This window comes from Fulmarus glacialis, unplaced genomic scaffold, assembly GCF_000690835.1.
Source record: "Fulmarus glacialis isolate BGI_N327 unplaced genomic scaffold, ASM69083v1 scaffold1830, whole genome shotgun sequence".
In the NCBI taxonomy this organism is placed as follows: domain Eukaryota; kingdom Metazoa; phylum Chordata; class Aves; order Procellariiformes; family Procellariidae; genus Fulmarus; species Fulmarus glacialis.
Window position 1 is genome coordinate 1,593 of NW_009185603.1, and position 19,734 is coordinate 21,326.

Here is a 19,734-nt window from a genome sequence, read left to right on the forward strand (position 1 = left end):
ATCCCACTCTGGTTCTGGAGCTAAAGGAAAAAAAAAAAAGAAAGAAAGGGGGAAACATCACGTTTAAACGAATCTAGCTCGGTCTGACCGTAGCAGAGTGAGAGTTCACACAAGCTCTTCATTTGGCAGACGCGTGGAGGCAGTACTTGCGGCAGAGGGGCAATAGGCAGTAACACGTTCCAGCAACACCAGTGAACCTGGCAGGACACGTGTCCTTAGCCCAGCACATCGGTGCTGGCACATTTTATTCCACTTCCACAGCAGTACACCACAATACTGCGTGGAGACACCCATATTAACCTTAAACAGATTCCAGTAGCGGACAGTCTGTGTTCACCAAGCTGCGCACGCAGGCTTGCTTTGTCTTACTGAGAAGTCTAGTGAGTTACCCCAAAGAGAAATCTCCTGCTTCGGCGTTACCAGGACTGCGCTTACTCCTCTCGCTGCTGAACGACATCCCGATCGCCCCTTCAGGATTTTGTGACAATCGCTTAGAGGCTTTCGTGCTCTGATACTCATCCTGGCTAGAGTCTTCTTCCTCATAGATTGTAAGTGAGCTAAAAACCACATTGATAGAACAAGCTTTTTTTTCAATTAAAAAAAAACAAATCACTATTTCATTACCAGGTGGAGTTTCATTCCAGTAAGGCTCTTTATATAAGTTACATATTTATTTTAATAAAAAGAAATAAATACTTCTCTTTTCACATTAGATAACTCCCTGGAGACAGAAAAACAAACAAATAAACAAACGAACAACAAACCAATCCCAACTACAGGGGCTTCACTATGGATTTGTTACAAATCAAAAGATGGTAAATGCTTTCTTTCTATGGTCATCACAAATCCAGTTTTAGGAATCAAGTAGATTGTAGATATTCCAGAAACAGAAGAAAACTCTCCTTGAGGAAACAGTAGCTAAGCACATTGTCCTTGGGAAGATAAGTTCAGCTGACACAACTGTTACCATCACCACAGATGAGAGTCCCATTTGTCCATAACGTGGCCACAAGTGCTGTGAGGCATGAGCATCCATCTCAACGATGGAGGTTCACAGCATTTCTTCTTAACCGTTCCCTTGGCGAGGTCACAGCAATCTTTCTGGCTTGCACTTAAGGGGCATTAGCTAATTTCAAAGAGAGTTACTGTCTCCAAAAATCGGGAAAACAAAAAACTTAACCGCTACTTCATAGCCTAAAGAGGAAAATCTGTGTGCCTGCTGCCTTTTCAAATAAGGTATTAGAAAAGTAACTAAAATAAGAGTTAGTCACCCCAAGGTGATCACAGTGTTATTCTAATAGTGCACGTCTCACAGCAGCTGCTGATGGATTATTTCCCACACCATCTTCTTGCGGAAGTAAGGCATGTGATTCTGAAAAGAAAAGAAAAATCCAGTAAATACAAAGTCACGGCAGAAAGAGGCAGAAAATACACATAAACACCCAGTTAATTCTTTAATATGAAGTTCCTTTTCAGAACTGTCAACACTTGCCATTTGGGTACAACATGGGTTTCACCCACACAGCTCCTAAGAGGGTGACATGACAACCCAACAAAACCAGATTTACTTGACTACACAACAGCTTACAAGCACTTTAATAAAAGACCACTGCGCTGGAAAATAACCAGTGTCTTAACTGGTCAAAGGGTAAAACCCATTTCTCCAAAAGATACAAAGGCCAGATATCACAAACCCACTGGCTGCAGTATCTTGCCCAAGAGGAATCTCACGGATTCAACTAGGAAGCAGATACCAGACGTAAGGACGGAGAATACAGCTCTGCCCTGCTGAGGCCACTTTGAAGTTCCAAGCCCAGCAACCATGCACCAAAAACGGAGGGAGGTACAAAACCTCAGCTTCTGCCCCAGATACAATTAACAGCTGCTGCCTAACTTCCCTGGCTCTTATATCTGTGCGGAAAAGTCTGGAGCTGTTTATAACCTTCACTCACCTGTGTAAAGGTTATCGGTTTGTCTCTGGAGATATAATCTGCATATTTGCACATAAAAACCCCGCAGTCGCTTCCATTCAATTGCTGAGGGATTTCCTAATGAATGCAAAGAAGATGGAGAATTTTCTTCTATCTTAAAAGCAATTTGGAAGTAGGACACATTACCCATACCAACAATACACTAACCAGACACTCAGGAACCTGCTTGCATAATCCATTTACTACTCCTGAACGCAAGGAATAGACCCAATTAACTGCACATCACCCCTCCCCTCTGCTTCCTTTACTTGGATGTTACAATCCAAATTCTTGGCAGGCTGATAAGGGATAGCAGCCTGCCTCCCTGCAAGGTGTCTTGAGGTTTGCACAGTGTCGTGTTTCTTAAATCGAGTCTTCAGATACTGCTTTTTACTATTAACTTGTTGAGAAACATCAGCTCAACCCTTTACTTTGTCACATGCCAGGATCTGTGCTCCAAATCTGTGCTCCAAACAAGAGTGAAATAATTTCTCTGACAGCTAAACAAATTTTTAAATTTGACTTGCGAAATGGGGGCAAAGCCAGATTCACCTTAATGTGTCAGACTAACTAAAAAAAAAAGAAAGTATTCAGCCAGCAAGGAGAGGCACTGCTTAAAGATTTCACCCCAGCATGGTTTCCTGGTCCACTTGCAGCCTGACATGGTACTGTAAGAACACAAGATGCTTATGTCTGTTCTCTAAAGGCTTGGACTTATTAGAAAGTGTTAAGACCTTTGTGACGAGGAGTTATAGTTCACATTTCAAATCCAAGTAGTGCTCACATACATGTGACTCCATGCTGTGAAGAGTCCACTCTGAAAAAGTCAGCTCCAGATTCCTTTTTTCCCGGCTTTCTTCTTGCAGGTATTGGCTGTTTAAAAACAAAACAAAATCAGTCTTCATCTCCGTAATTTAGGCCAACAAAGAAAGAGCTGCAGAAAGATCACAGGAAGATGAATGGCAGGATAGTCAAATGTCAGAGGATCCTCAGAGCAGCTGATTTAAGGCATTTGGAGGAAAAATCCAAATCTTAAATTTACAAACACAGTGAGAGGCTGCGAGCTAATGGTCAGGAATGAGACCAACTGGTCAGGAATGAGACCAACAGTTCCAGCATAGACTTCCACGCAAAAGCGTAATCTCATTGCTCAGTAGAGGTCAAAAAACCCCAAATCACATGTTATCAGAGGAGGAACAGAAAAATCAAGCAAGGAACCATAATGCCGTAATTCCACCATGTGCCTTAATCCCACATGCTGGGTGCACCTCTGGAAGAACAAATACAAAAGCTTTTGGGCTAATACCTCTGGCTGAGTAAGTTCCCAGGCCACCAGTTGCTGGAAGAATACTCTTGAGGAAAAAATTATTCAATGCAGATCTGTTATACCCTTTCCCAGGCACCTGCTGCTAACTGTTCAGAAGAGCACTAAAACAACACTTGGTTTGTCTCTGCTCTCCTGCTCTTGGTCTACAAAGCTGTTGGATTAAGGGTTTTTACTACTTCTGCATCAATGGCAAAGACATCTAAGGATGCTGGCTTGCACAACATGAAAAACTGTACCCGTTACATTTGAGATGTATGTCAGGCCAACTGATACATCTGGAAAAGCTTGCTACAAGACATCTGTCTTGAATGAGAATGTCAGAAATACAAATAACACACAGTAAGGACACGAGGGTAGCCTGCTGCGGTAAGCTGGAGGGAAACACGGTGCCTTTGTTTAAAACACTGAACAGAATAAAAGAGGTATAGACAAACTGAGGAGAAGCACGTTACATAGCTCACTACAGTAGAAAGGATGAACATTACAAGTCCGGGGAAAAAAAGGTCTCAATACAAGAAAAGGATAAAAGAGCTAAGGAATAAAAGTGTATGTGTAGCTGATCACAAATAGGAGTGTATATACCCTAGGACACCAACATTACTGAGTTGCAATCTGAAAGTTCTTAAAGAAGGGGGAGTTAAAGAGCTCTTGGAAGACTGTAATCCTTTTACAGTCAGGTTGGTATTTCGAAACACTTTCCTGAAATTCTTCCCTCTCGTCAATAGCCCGGTTTTATTGATTACTAACAAAGTCCGTACACGTGTGCCACGGGGCTGTCAGGTATTTGACAGTAATGCTTTGTCTGTGCATATAGTGGGAAGGTGGCAGAATCCAGGCATCCAAGACCCTGGGTGGAGGGGATGACGTGAGACTAGATAAGTAGTCAATGTCACACAACTCGCAGCAAGTGAATCAAAGATTTCTGTTTTGTTATCTACAAGAAATGAGAAAACTTGCCATCGTGTTACAGGGACAAAATCCAAAAACCTTCTCATAATTCACAACATAAAAGCAGTGACTGAGCAGTTACTTACAACAAAGCTTCACAAATCTTGTCCCCTTTTTGTCCCATTGAGTCAAAGTATTTGACGGTAGTCTTTCTGACATCTATGACCTGTTATTAAAAGGTGACTGTTAGACAAAGCACAACCTTGTGCTGCACACACAACAAAACCTAAATGACTTTCCTTGCCTTTTTTTCCTCTCCATCCAATTCTAAATAAAAAGCCAGTTTGACTCACCACTAGTGCCCAGTGCACTCTCAAGTGAATGGGCACTAAGATGAGGTCCTGCTTGAAGAGATCCACACCTCTGGTCCATCTTCTTACTGCTTTGTACCCCCCAGAAATTAGTTTGGGATAAAAGAAAGTACTAAAAGCATGGACTGCTGGATATCCTTCCTTCTTATTTCTCTCCACCAGAAGACTCATGTAGAAATTAATGACCTGTACCACAAAGAGTAAGCTTGAGATGTAAAATAAGACACCAAATGAAAAGCTTACCAAATGAAAAATACAGCAACATGTCTATGCTGGCCACCCTTAAGTATGCAGCTGAGAGAACTCCAGCCTCAGCTGTCAGCTTTTGTTCTGAGAATTTTGCACTTGGTTACTTCTGCAGTTTGATAAAAACACCTGCCACCCACTCCAATAACCTAGACTAACTCCTGGAAGCTGCATAATTCAAGAAGTAAAGGAACTTCCAGAAACACTAGACCCTTAAGTACCTAAAATAAGAACTGTACAGATACTTCTAGGCTCTGCAGTGGAGGTCATCAAGTAACTTTGAAAAGACTTCTGTACACAGTGAAGGGCTATTTTTAAATAAATGCTGAATTAGAATATCACTGTACTGCAGCTAGTTTTACCTCATCATTTAGCCAGCGAAGGTTCCTTAGCGTTTGGATGTCCTCACGAGTGACCTTTAGTTTGAAGGCACTGCTCATGATCTCATCCGGCTCACCTTTGCCAAATGCAGCAATGACCTCTCTCTCCATGGCCTGAAACGAACAATTAAATGGGGAAGGATTTGTGAAACAGCGTATTGAGCATGCTAACCTGTGGGCAGCTTTCAACTGAAACAAGGCCTGTAAATTAAGCTCCGGTGACAAGAGCAACTGGCTTTGCCAGTTTTTTGCTAAGTTAGCAGTAGCACTTGTTTGTTTGTTTGTTTCAGCATCCTAACTTTGAACTTTAAAGCCCAGGTTTGCTTCAATGTGTTTTCAGAAAGGAAGCTGATATAACACACGTGGACTAGGAAACACACTAAAGCAGCTGAAAACTGAACAGAAGTACAGCAAACACCTCTCCCACATGATGGTGCAGCCCTCGCAATACTGAGGTTTAAGCCAACCCACAGCAGGCGTTCTCCATACCAAGGCAGCTAAGTCAGGAGCCTGAAAGAACTTGAAGGCGGGGGTCTTTTCAAAGGGAACTGAAGTAACAGCGGGAACTGAAGTAGCAGCAAAGGGGGAAACTGAGGCAGCTAAACTGGAGTCAGGCAATCAAGAGTCCAGACTGTGCTTGCAACTGCTTGTAATATGGATGTTTCCATCTAAGTCTGCTTAAGGAATGCAAATAAACCACTAGGTATAAAATACTCTGATCTGCAATAATATCTCCTTCTTGGTTGAATCTGGGCCAGCAAAATGAGAAAAACACCTGGTTTTCCTTCTACTGAGCATCACACTGCAGACTTTGTAAACTCTGGATTTGCTAGCCCTTTCCAAGTCAATCCTCAATGGGCAAAAAAGGAGGTGCTCAATTAGATCAGCATGACTGCAACTCCGAAGAACAAAAGCAGCCAAAATTCATACAAGTAGGGGAACCTGAACTCCCACTCCCTGTTGAATAGTGTAGCTAAGTTAACTCCTGTGACCATTGTTACATGCAGTGCAACCATGCCCAGTGCACATACGTGACTCTGCGAGATCCTGAGGACGTACACAAGATGCTCAGGTCCCGCACAAGCAATGCAACACCGTGGATCGGCAAAAGCTTATTTTTCAGATTCTATCACCACAGTAGGACAGGCTAAGAGGCAGAGCCAATATAACTGTATGAATCAGGTTAGCACTGCTCTGGAATACTGTTGTTAAACCTGGACTAATTTTTGTCCTGGTAGCAGAAGCCCCACAAACCCTTAGGTTAGCACAACTGAAGGAGTGTGTGGATCATATTAAATCCTTAAAACCAGCTTTACTGCTGACCCTTGCACTGTGTCAAGGCACAGCTGCAGGTTAAATGCAAGTTTTTAAGATTTCAAAAAGCCTTAAGAACCACCTATAATAAATGGAGTTCCTTGCAGCTGTTTCACAGCCTTCTGTTTTGTCTAACAGACTGTCAGCTACGGTACCTCTGTGAGCGGAGAAAAGTGTTCTACTGTTTTTTCTGAGCTTGGGAATTTCTTTTCTTCCACATCAAGGGCAGATGACTTTCTGGACCGAACAGGTGCCAGATGTAATTGGAATAACACCTCTTCTGAGATTTCAGCTCCATACCGTCTCTGTTAGACAAAAGGACATTAAACTAGCAAGCAAGCACAGATTTGTTTGCTAGGGGATAGTTCAGAAAATCTTGCTCACGTATAAAACTGGAAGGGTTTTTGTACAGACATTCACCCAGCAAAGTTACTTTTTACTGATGACTGCATTCGAACTGTGCACCCACGTAGTGCTGCACTCAAAACCAACTGGAGGCAAGAGAGGCAGAAAGTTAGTTTGGCTTGGACTAGCATTAAGAACCCCAACTAAGCCTCCACATGTAGGTATCAAGTTGAGATTGAGATTAATATTTCTGATTTCCATGATTAAAATTTTATTTTTTAACTCAATCCTGACCAGAGATGAAAGTCAAAGAGATGTACTTCCTATCTCACAAAACAAGACAAGACTAAAGATACCGCAGTCTGGCTTTGCAGGTCAACTAAGTCTGTGCACTAAAGATTTTGAAGCTATACCCAACATATTAAAGGGGAAGAATAAAAATAGTATAGTGTAGTGTGCTCATAATAGTCCAGAAACAAAATTAATGGCAGCGGGAAACCCTCTGTGATAGCACTACTCATCAAATAATGCTCCCGCTTTCCACAACAGGGACACACATGTTGTGTAAGTAATGTTTTTAAGTGAAGAGTGCAAAACCTTCTGATCACAAACAGCTTATTTTCCTAACGAGTGAAATAATGAGTAACGCAAGCTTACCCCTGCAATGGCTTGTTTCACCGGCCTTCCCTGTTCATGAGACTTTTCTGCTGGTGTGTAGTACCTGTGAGGAGAGGGAGAGAGAAAGAGAGAGAGAAGTGAGCTGTATATCCGTACTGTCCCATGTAATTCTCAAGAATTCACCTTCTGGGTAAGAAATGCGTTTTCAAGGCTGATTCTCACTACAGCCTCAGTTGCACACATGAACATGTGACAACATCGTCTCAGCTTCCAGCACCATTCTTTCGTAGCAGCAAGACTGGGAGAAAATGAAGAGCTGGGAGCTTTGCAAACTTTCTTCCATCTACATGTGCAAGACTCCTTTTGTTTCTCTTTATCAGTTTCATTATTTGGAAAGCAGGGAAGCAACCAGCACTTCTTCTGTCAAGTGCTTTGTGATCTATTGGTGATAAATACTGCATGCTAGGTGTTATACTGCAAGGTATAACACGAGCATCTGCAACTATACTTGCATCCAAATATAGTTAGCTTATGGAAACTAAGACCAGCACATTGAATTAAAAATGGGACAGCTACAGGATGTTTACTTGCCTTCTATAGGCTAGTCAAGAGAGTGACTATCCCCATTTGGAGAGGATTATCATTAAAACCACACAGACTCTGAAGAGCAAACAAATACACAGACATTAAAGTTGTCCATATATATGTCCCTTCTTCAAAAACAAGAATTTGCATTGTCAAAGATCCCCTTTTTCAGGAGGGAGACCTACAAGAGACTCTCATGGTTTCCTACACTCATTGTGCTTTAAAGGCTTTCAGTCCAGCATGGGAAGAGTAGGTATCACAAGTCTTGTCGAATGACTTCAGTTAGTAGCTAAATCTGCAAAAAAAGGCAAGAAAGCGTTCCTTTTACTTGAACCCATCATACTCTATCAGTTATTTTATTTCCTTCTCTCCCCTCGAGCTTAGGCAAGCCGGTGACAATTTAAGCACAGGAACAGTGCTGTACAGCTAAAAATAGCGCTAGTGTTTAAAGCAAGGAGAAGAATAGGGATAGAATTAGCTAAAAACCAGGACCACCACAACTGAATCTCTCTCTGCTCCCATCTGTGCTTTCTCCTCTCTCATGTAAGGGAAGGTCACTGCAGAAAGATGCATGCATCAGACAGCCACACAAAATCTCTCCCTGTAGCTGCACTTACTGCAACCAAAACCCCATTTCCCTCAACAACACAAAGCCATCTGAACTCACAGTCCTGACAGCTCAGACAGCCAATACAAACAAGTCCACTGGCCTCTCAAACAGGCAGACAACCCAACTGCATGCTTCCTTTTTGGTCTCACCCAAGGCATCCTGCAAGTCACAAAAACTGCCTCAGTCCCACCAGGCTTTACAAGCTCTCTAATCCTTATGCTTAGGATCCTAGTTGCAAAGTGAAAGAAATGATATGTCAGCTCATTGATGGTTTGGCAGAAAGACACTCACAAGCAAAAATGGATTATGCAAATCCAAGGGCGACTTGGTACGGCCACCACTCTCAACCCTCACTGGCTTTCTTCCCACAGCAGAGGACCCAGCAAACACCACACCAGCACAACCCTGTTTGTCACACAGCATGGCTCTAGCAAAGGGAGCTGTGCTTGAGATGCAACTGGCTTGCGAGTAATTTCAGAGCCACAAGCTAGCTACTCCTCTTCCACAGCACTGAGACAATAAATATGATGTGTCTTCTTCTGGACACTATTGGAGGCTGAAAGAGACATGCACACAGAGCCAAAAGAAACAAGAACCGCGATTAAAAGAGACTCTACCTGATCATATCACTTCTCTGAGACCACTGTGGGCTGCAGACATCTGCCCGTTTGATACCTGCACAGAAAAGGAGCCATATGAAAACAAGAAGTCAACTTTCAATAACCATCAGATGTACGTAGCTCTCGGTTTCTGGGTGATAAATACACTGTACGGTTAGGAAGTTCGAACTCTGGCAAACAGTTTGAACTTCGAATATCATATGTGAGTGTATGAGAGCTGAAGCAGGGAATTTATAAAGTTTTAAATCCTAGATTGCACACGACTACACGAGTGATTTTTGCAAAAACAGATGCTCCTCCAGGCTCAGAAGAATAGCTTGTCATTTTCCACGACAAAACAAGCTTTCCCCAAATTCTAGCACCTGCTCAGAAATAATTTAAACCCCATATGATTGCGTAATAAAGCCACAGATATGTAAAAAGAAGTATTGATGAAAAATTATTTAAGTAATGAACAGGGGAAAAAAAGACGGGGACAATATTAAATGTATACACACAAACACGTGGTATTATAACACACTGCTGGTACAAAAGAAAATAGCTTGTCAGCAAACCAGTTTAACTAGCCCAATCTGCAGAAGTTACGTATCTTCAACTCGCTAAAGATGATCTACAAAAGAAGCTAACTTGATATAAACAGTGGTACTGTATATTAGTTTACTTGGTTTTGAAGCTCTGCTATCATAGAAATAGTCATGTATAGCATTAAAAAGGGATTAAAGAGTAACACACAACTGCAACTCTGAATTAAGTAACGAGCATCTAAGGGTGCACAGTAACGTATCACCCTCCACTAGTACAAACAGCCAGATACTACGAAATTCTCCTGTATAGTGCAGTTACATCTGCAGCTACAAACATCACTCTCTCTCAAGTATGATTTTAAACAAACCTTTTCACTTCAACAACAACCTTACAAAGCCATTTTAGCCAATAACTAGCTATGGTTTGGAGGGGGTGTTCCCCCCCTCTTTTTTTCCCCCCCTTTCTTTCCAGAGACAACTAATTTCATTCTAAGAGCTGATATAAGCTATCCTAGCATAAACACGCTGACTGATTTAGATTTCCTTATAAATAGACACAGATTAATGATACACTAGCACTGACAAATCTTTTTAGCATAATCTATACCTTCGAGACTTAAGAAAACGCCCTAATTTGATTTGAAGTCTACCTACAAAGTGGAACAGATGTGAATCATGGGGATACTCACTCGTCCTTAGTGTCATACATGGATAGACATCTCCTCCACATTTTTGTTCTTCCAGGTGACTCACAGTCATCACTGGTTCCTTGGAGTAGGCTTGAACGCTTTGGTGCAGCAAAAAACAACAGAGAAGAATCACAATTTTTATACATATGGCATCTGTTATCAGTGCGTATCAATTCACTAGAAAAGATCCAGTTTATTCGTACACAACGGTCTACGTTGGAAGCCACAGTTAAAGCAATAGACATACGTAAAGTAAAGTTAGGCTGTTTAATCCCTCGACGGAAACATCCTGTCTCCTGCACTGGTTTCATGACAAAATGCAAAGGGCATTTCCACGAGGAGGCAGTTTACATTCAGAAGCTTGGTACTTTCAACTCGGGCATACTGAAGAAACAGGAGTCAAATTTTCTGTCTCCAGAATTTCAAGAGAGACTAATCAATCATGAAATTTGATTCCTTTACCTTTTCACCAGCAAATCAGTGGCTTTTTAAGTTTTTCTTTAAAAAGAAAAAGTATTCTTTGCACATCCGACAAATATCTGGATTAATTTGAGGAGACAACTTTATTTTATGGGACAAGACAGCATTCGTTACAACCATCCTTGACCAATTCTTTTCAATCTATTTATTAAAGATTATGCTGACACTGAGAAGGCAATGTCCACAACATACATTCTTCTGGGACATTTTACTTCAGACCTGCTCTACTCTGACCTCAGGGACAACATGCTCACTAGCAGTTGGAGTGCATTAGACACATTCCACAGGAACACTCTCTGGTTTAGCTTCATCTGAAAGAAATCCGTTTCACATGCTCCAGGTCTGCTCTGAGATATGAGCCAAACCACAATAATCAATGACTGGGAGATTAGATGCCAAAAGCAGAGTCTTGACCCACCCTAAAATGCTATTGCCAGTGCACCTAAAATCACATGAGATACTGTTTTCCATATCATTTTCATGCACCAGAATGTTTAAACATGATACGCTGTTCTGAAGTCGTGTGTTTACATGTTTTCTAGCTGTGAACCACTGAGCGGAGATTGGGATTTTTCTAAGCCTTGGTAACAACCCATGTTTCACAGCATTTAAAGGAAACTGCAAGAAAGCATGGCATTTTCTACCGTCTTACTGTGTAGAAAGGCACGCTGGAATTTCAGCACCATCTTGGCATCACTATTTTTACAAGAATTAGGCCCCTTCTGCACAGCTTTGAAATGTAATTATTCCACTAAGATAACAGCTTCTGTTATTTTTGTGGTTTTTTTTACTTGTATCATTAACATTGTGCAATCTCTTGACACATTTATAAGATATCAAATATACTCATCACTGGTAATATATGAATGAGAATTACACACAAGTTCTCTCTCAGGTTGCTTTAGGAACTGAAATTTTACACACGAGTGGGATTTCGTCAACTTAGCATACTGCAAAGAGAAAACTTCCTATAATTTGTGCGAGAAGGACTGGGGGAGGTGGAAAGGAATAGAGAAAATTCTGGCATTCCCTGTGTTTACCTCAAGTTTCACATTCTCAGATAAAACAGGATTCCTGACCAAGCTAAAACTCATCAACTACAAACAAGAGGAAGATAAATTCTTTTTAATGGTGCTACAGAATAACCAGTGCTGTGGATTTTTATACTAGAAGTTACACTGCCAGCACTAGAACTAGATACTACCTTTCTTAACACAGAGACAAGAAAGGAGTATCAGAAAGAGAAACACATCCATATCAACAAAGGAATCTTCACCTTTAGAATATACATTCAGAGAATTTTCACATTTCTTTGCAGGGAGCTGAAGGGGGGTGTCGGTCTTCTAAAAATTCGTTTGCCCCAACACCTGCCCTGGGACGCTGTCCAGAACCCTGAGAGTAGGAAAGATTAATTCCCCACCACTTCCATGTACAACAGCTACAAAGTTACCACCAAAAAGTTAATGGTTATTTTTCCTATAATTACTTGCGGAAGCTTGTTGGCTGCGGATTAGGGCGGCTTCTAGGATATTTTTCCTTTACCAGTTCCAAGAGCTGTTTGTATTTCTCCTTTTCTCCTCGCTGAACATCCTAGCAGAATGGAGGGAAAAAACAAACAGATTAGAACCACGGCATATGAAGCAAATGTTTTTAATCTGAATATAGTGCGGACTGCACAGGCTGTTCCCAAAATAGTGGCACATTATTCAAGTTTACTTTAGCAGGAATTCCCACACCTTCATTTTGTGTTAGCCCTGCTCTAGGAACTTCTGTCCCACTATAAACCTCCAAATTCCTTCTGCAGCTTTCCTCAAATGGGGGCCTCTTCTCTTCAGCTGTGGTCTGCACCTCTTGCATAATAATTCAGGCTAATATGCCTTCCTGTCAATATACATAATGATTGGGTGCTACGAGTCCCCAGGGTATCTTAATCATACTCCACAGCTTGCCATGGCCTGCTTCTCCAGTACTTCAGTGTAAGTTCTTCTCCCATGTAAGCTAGGTTTATCAGGAATTTTCCAATAGTTGCTTCAGATATTGCAAGGAAAGGACAGGGAAAGACCTCTCAGATAGTCCTGTAAGGAAGGATTATCAGCAACTCAGTGTTTTTTTGCCAATATTATCCTTTTGAAGTTGCTACGTAAAGATCACAGTTGAGCTAGGTTAAGGAGAAAACAGTGAAATAACTCGGCAACAAATATACACTTAGTGACAAGGCAGTACAGCTCCACTTACAAGTGAAACTGGTGCTCCCCCAGTACACCATTTCCATGAAAATGGTTTAAAATTCAATCTTTTGGCAACAAAGCACCGCTCTGTTCCAAGACTTGATGCATGTAAAGGCAAATAAAATGCTATACGCTGATTTTCCAGAAGCATTCCTTCAGCTTCATTAACTACACCCACGGTGCTGTTACAAACTGCCACTTCAGCGTTTACATACAGTTTTGTTGTAACTGCTAAGTTGTTTCATTTCAAAAAACACCTTTCTCACCCAGCCTACCTCTTCAGCAGCACAGAAAAGTCTCCCCATCTTGCTGGCTTCTGAAGTCGTGGATTCTGGCACAGTGCGCTCCTTAATGGGTGGCCTCAGTGTTAAGATGCCGTCTGGAGCAGGTTTGATGTGGTGTTTGCCATTCCTAGCTAAAAACATCAACGGCAAAAGAAATAGTATCAAGAGAACATTCAAATATGCACCTCCTGATTCGAGCTCCACCACCAACTATCTTGTAAAGCATGTACATTGATGGAGACAGACACGAGATGTTTATGACTTTCAGATGAAGACCTGCTGTCTTCAACTGGCTAATGGGAAAGTACAAAGAAGTAAAAGCGAAAATCGGAACAACTGCCTTGAACGTACACTGTTGTTTGATCTGCACGTCACAACTGCACGCAGAGGCACATGTTATGTCCATGGCAGTCCAAGCCCTGAGTCAATACAGAAGACTACAGAACCACGCAGGCGCGTTATTCATACCATTCAACCCTCAGCTCTTCTAAAGGCTAGCACACTGGCACCCAAGTGCATCTGCTGCTTTCCTCACAGAATCATTCTGGCAGAATCTCTGGAGATCATCTGGTCCAAACCCCTGCTCAAGCAGGGTCACCGCTCTTCTAAAAGCTGGCACCCAAGTGCATCTGCTGCTTTCCTCACAGAATCATTCTGGCAGAATCTCTGGAGATCATCTGGTCCAAACCCCTGCTCAAGCAGGGTCACCAACAGCAGGTTGCCCGGGATCGCGTCTTGTCGGGTTTTCAAAATCTCAAGGACGGAGACTCCACAACCTCTCTAGGCAACCTGTGCCAGTATCGGACCACCCTCAGAGTAAAAAAGTGTTTCCTGATGTTCAGATGGAATTTTCTGGTTTTCAATTTGTGCCCGTTGCCTCTTGTCCTGTCAGTGGGCACCACTGAGAAGAGTTTGGCTCCCTCCTCTTCATTCCCTCCCTTCAGATGTTTATACACCCTCTGAGCCTTCTCTTCTCCAGGCTGAACAGTCCCAGCTCTCTCAGCCTCTCCTCTTATGAAAGACGCTTCACCCCCTTCACCATCTTCGTGGCTCTTTGCTGGACTCGCTCCAGTAAGTCCACATCTTCCTTGTGCGGGGGAGCCCAGCACTGGACACAGCACCCCACGGTGGCCTAAGTAGAAAGGAAGGATGACCTCCCTCGACTAGCTGGCAACGCTATTCCTAACGCAGCCCAGGGTGCTGTTGGCCTTTGCCACGAGGATGTATCACTGGTTCATGGTCAGCTTGCTGTCCATCAGGACCTCCTCTGCAGAGCTCTTTCCAGCTGGTCAGTGCCCAGCATGTACTACTGCCTGGAGTTGTTCCTCCCCACATGCAGGGCTTTGCATTTCTGCTTGCTAAACTTCATAAACTCTCTGCCCAGTTCTCCAGTCTGTCCAATTCTCCAGCCTGTCCAGGTCCCTCTGGATGGCAGCACACGCAATCGGGTGCATCAGCCACTCTTCCCAGTTTTGTATCACCTGTGAGCTTGCTGAGGGTACGCTCTGTCCCATCGTCCAGGTCATTAATGAAGATGTTAAATAGTGCTGGCCCCAGTACTGATCCCTGGGATACGCCACTGCTGACTGGCTCCAACTAGACTCTAGCTTTGTCACCATAGCACCTCCAAGCTGCGGTACACACAAGACTACCAATTCAATTTTGACACAGTAGCATCAAATCACATCATGACCCATTCCCTCCTCCTTCCAGCTATTTCTGACTCTGAAGTAAGTGTACAAACAGTGACTCAGCATCCCCCAAACAATAATTCAAAATAAATGCAATGTAAAGGCTTGTCCTTTTATCAAATCAGGAACTATTTCATGCCAAACATCATGGAGGTTTTTTCGAGAGAAGGTTGTTGGTTTTTTTGTTTCTATCTTTTTAAAACAACAACTTATTTTTACCGGTCAAATTAACTAGTTAGGAGCTTTTAACAAGCATTCCTGGCCTCAGCCTCTTCTCAAGTTCAACACTTCCTCCTACCACAGACCTTTAATCTTTATCTAATCTCCTGTGCCTATGAAGTACCTGGATTTAAAGAAAAAGTTTAAAGTCAGTTGGAAGAAAAAAATAAAGCAGCTGGAGACCTCCCTTCATATAGCAGCCTGGAGGAGCTCCAGAATACCTTGGAAAAATATTATTATGTGGACACAGATACAAATGTTGGGCAACACAGAGGAAGTTCCAAGAATGAAAGTGAAAGATAGCAAACCTTTCAGAGAAGAAGTCAAAGAAAATGGAAGGATTTTTACCTCAGACATGGAATTGTCTTGTGAGAAAGGGATAGTGTTTCCTTATTCAAACAAGTATTGGTTCCGCAAGGCATTTTATCTACGAGAGAAGAGCATAAGCCATCAGTAACTATAAAAGGAAACTGAAGAGTTTTATGAGTTTACAGTAAAAAGCTTCACTAAAGATAAATTATTTTCATTTTCTCTCTTATATCATAATATTATTTGTGTTATGTTACTTCAGGATATTTTCAGCTTTTCATATTGGCAACGACAGAAAGTTATGCACGCAAGGTATTGCCAGCCTAAACCTGAAATAAAAAAGGGTTATCAGGATCTACTACCTAAAATTAGTATTTAAACCAATTTACTTCCGGCAAGCTAACAGCGGACATATCAGAACTGGAGGACTGCATCCAAGGCAGCTCTTGTACTGAAAGGACAAAATAAACGCCTGGCCCCAATCCAGAAGCAATGCAAGGATGGAGGGAAGAAAGAGAGTTTACACTCGGCTATTCCTAGATGCTCCATAGATACTGTGCCTGCAATAATCCGTACATAAGCCTAGAGGTAGAGTTGCACAGTACACAAGGCAGGGTGAAAAAGAAACGAGTTAATAACTTCAGGTCAGCCTTACCTATTTGTAGCATTTCTATTTTTAGCACAGAATCTGTTGGTCTTTTAGATGAAGGGTCAGAAGAAGTGGACCAAGTCTTAAATAAAAGCAAAAAAAGTATCAACGTGAGTATAACCTGAATGTGAATCCAAGCAAACATAAACTTCCTGAAATTTAGTCAGCTCTATTATGACTTGGGGACCATGATTTGTTGGTTCAGATTGTAGCAGAATGCAAATCTTTGCGGGATCTCTGACAAGTACACTTTAATTTTTTAATACAGGCTCTCATATGTTCACTGATTAAAACAATACAAGCTTATCGCTGAGTTCTCCTCAGTCAGCTTCTAAACATTCCAAAGCTTAGCCCTTGAAAAATATATTTTGTACAAATAAGAGTTCATGACTCTCTCTGGAACGAATAATTGATGGTTTCTTATTCCTCTTATCCTATGGGGCAATAAGAAACATAACACTACACCTTTGAACCAAACTACGGAATCAAGCAGTTCATGACTCATTTTTACAGAGCCAAAGTCCTACAGGAATCCTCTCCTGGACTGGTGGATAACAAACCTAGCACAAAGAGGTTTAACCAGAGGAAGTATGCAGTTTTTCTTGTATTGTAATGTATTTTGACTCCTTAACTAGAAGCTTGAGAAAGAGATTAACAGTTTACAAACACACTAAAACTAAGAATTTGAACAACTGTAAAGTATCTGGAAGACTCCTTCCTCAGCTGTAAGTGCTACAGCAGAGTACGCAAACTTGAGTAAGGTAAACCCAGCACACAAGAGCCGCTATAAATGCAAAAGAAGAACCTACTGCTGTACAGGCTCAGACCAGGCCCAACTTCAAGATGCATTAAGGGAGAGCCGCTTCCTCTTTCATCTCGCACAGATTCTACCTACTTTCAAAATCCTTGCTAACCTCTTCTGCAGACTCTGTGATTGGAGCGGCATTGCTGACTGAAGCCTTCTGGCGTTCACTTGTTGCCTTGGCTGGCAACTTCACCACAGCAGAAACTTCTTCAACTTTCTCTTTGTGCTCAGAGACAGCGTAATCTAAAAAACAAAGACAGGCCATATAAGAACATGATTTAAAAGGGGATTAGGACTTCTATTTGCATTAAAGCCCATCTCCTTAATCCCACCTAAAGCAGCGTAACTCATTTCAAGTTACACACCCTTCTTCCAACAGCAGTTGGTGGTGATATTTGTATTAGTTGGCTCACTGCACAGTCCTTCAGAAACAGAGCTTGAAGACTAACCCGCGAGTCTGCCAGCCGGATCTGCAAAAACACCCTGCTTTTGGGAAAGTTCCCTGTTTCCGGAGAAGCAGCACAGGGTGCAATTTATCCTCGTCATCCCCTCCACACATGCATGCACTCTTGCAGTTTATTACATGTCACTCTTGTCTAGTTGAGAGAAGCTGTTCACTGAGGTCTAGAAACCAAAGCTACCCAAGCCTGTTCTTTTCAGTATTAAAGAAGCAGGGACATGCAAGCCTTCAGACAGTATTTCCAAACACCAACAAGCCGGGGCTGCCTAATAAAGGGCTGCGTTGGAGATTAAATCATACTAGACAACAGCATTTATTTGAAGATAAGGGAATGACATTTTAGCAGACAAGGGCATAGATGGTACCACGTTCTTAGAAGCAGATCTGGCCTACTTACTAAGATGTGGGAATTGTTCCTACCAAGAGTTGGTCATGTTGCTAAAAGGAGGAGGGATAGGGGAGCAAGATACCAATTTGACATATTTTTCAATTTTTTATGCTCTTAAGCTTGAAAAGCACACTAACAGTTCAGCAGCCCCTACCATTAAATAAGGGGCTGCATTGTTTGCCGAGTAGTAACTAGGAAGCTCCACACCTCCCTGTAGAACTTGTGCTAGGAAATATCGTACAGCCTAAAGAGCATCATTTCTCCCTCTTTATCAGTAAAGACAGAAAAGGGGAAATGTCCAACTCAAATCACGACCAATGCAGCTGGCATCCAGAGGCACCAACATGGCCACAGGCAGCTGCATAATTTTACCCTTAAACACTTTGTGGAGGGGGTATCAGAGAAAGCCTCACCGAAGACAGCACTTCTCTCCTACACCTAGCCTCTGCTGCGTCTCCATCCTTCTTTACTCATCCTTCCTCTATCTTTTCAAAATGCACATGCCAAAATTTTCAGATTTAGGTTAAACTGACTCTTCTGTTTTCAGTTCAGCTTTTTTTTTTTCCCCACCAAACTCACTAGCTCACAGAAATACCATTTTTCTCTGCCTGCCATCAGTTGAAAGTTACCTTCCTTCATATCCCAGATTCTCATATTCACTCATATGAGTGATTTCTCGTAAGACCTGCCGGTATTTTGTACTGACAGAGGTACATCACGAATAGAGACAGGAGGGAGCACACAGCTTTGATTTAAAATACTCTTTCTGCTGACATGCTCACCGCCAGAGAGACCTGGGATATCTCCTGCTGGCAGTAAAAGCATTGTGCCCTGCCACAGTCAACACAGATAACATCATATATAGGGCTAGGCCCTATGATACACCCTCAGGCCACTGGCTACACAGATGGCCACAAGGAAAGAACGGCTCGAAAAGCCACAGTTTCAGTAATAACGTTGAAGCACAAAAGCCAGAGTTTTCTAAGGTACATGAAACCTAAGAAAAATCAGGCATATTAAATACTTCCATAACGTGCAATACCTGATTTTTGCTTTTTTCGTCGAGCCTGGTCAGGATCTTCCACAGATAGCCGAACGCTGAGGAAAGAACACACAGAACAGTGTTTTGCAACCACAGGTAAGCTTCTAACAGGCGGACTTCCCTTCACAGGGCCCAAACTTCCAAAGTTAGTTTTCATATCCCAAAAGTCTCCCCCTCCAAGCGCCCCGGGATCATCTCAGACACTGCCTCCCCAACTGCCACTGCTGAGCAACGAACACCCCCCACCTCACCCCTCAAAGGACCGCTCACAGAGAGCTAATTATCCCCCTAAAGCATATTAGGCCTCTTTTTCTCATCCTATTAATGCTTCCTAATGTTTTATGTTCGTTTCTATCACCAGAAAATTGCTTAAGTTAATATGTAAAGTTTCCCTCTTTCCTCAAGAAAAGCAGCATACCAGAGATTACTAAGCCATTTACGTTCGTAAGTCACTACGCTGAGTTGCAAACAAAAGTCTAAGTAGGACAGGAAATAAAAGGTGGGAAAGCAACTCATGCATACACCCACTTAAATAATTTACCGCTAAATCAGTGCTCCTGAACTAGTTCTTGAAATAACTCTTAACTGCACCCTTTCTTACGAAGCCTAAGTCCGAGTATTACATCAGTTGATAACAATGATAAAATCCAGTAAAAATTTTTACTTTGGGAACAAGAGCGCAAACGTTGTCC

The 19,734-nt window shown here is 42.2% G+C and overlaps 1 protein-coding gene across 1 annotated transcript; it reads right to left on the reverse strand.

Annotated features, from left to right (window-relative positions):
* Positions 1-1,309: 1,309 nt before the first annotated feature.
* On the reverse strand, positions 1,310-19,199 carry SENP2 (SUMO1/sentrin/SMT3 specific peptidase 2). The gene is made up of 17 exons (XM_009576833.1): positions 19,043-19,199; positions 17,262-17,395; positions 16,354-16,429; positions 15,738-15,816; positions 14,781-14,785; positions 13,471-13,610; positions 12,454-12,557; positions 10,488-10,585; positions 9,272-9,329; positions 7,499-7,562; positions 6,652-6,801; positions 5,165-5,296; positions 4,539-4,742; positions 4,332-4,411; positions 2,759-2,843; positions 1,953-2,048; positions 1,310-1,372 (listed from the first exon to the last, which is right to left on the reverse strand). Exons 1-17 carry the CDS (start codon positions 19,197-19,199, stop codon positions 1,310-1,312), a joined length of 1,725 nt encoding a protein of 574 aa, XP_009575128.1.
* Between the last annotated feature and the right edge of the window lie 535 nt (positions 19,200-19,734).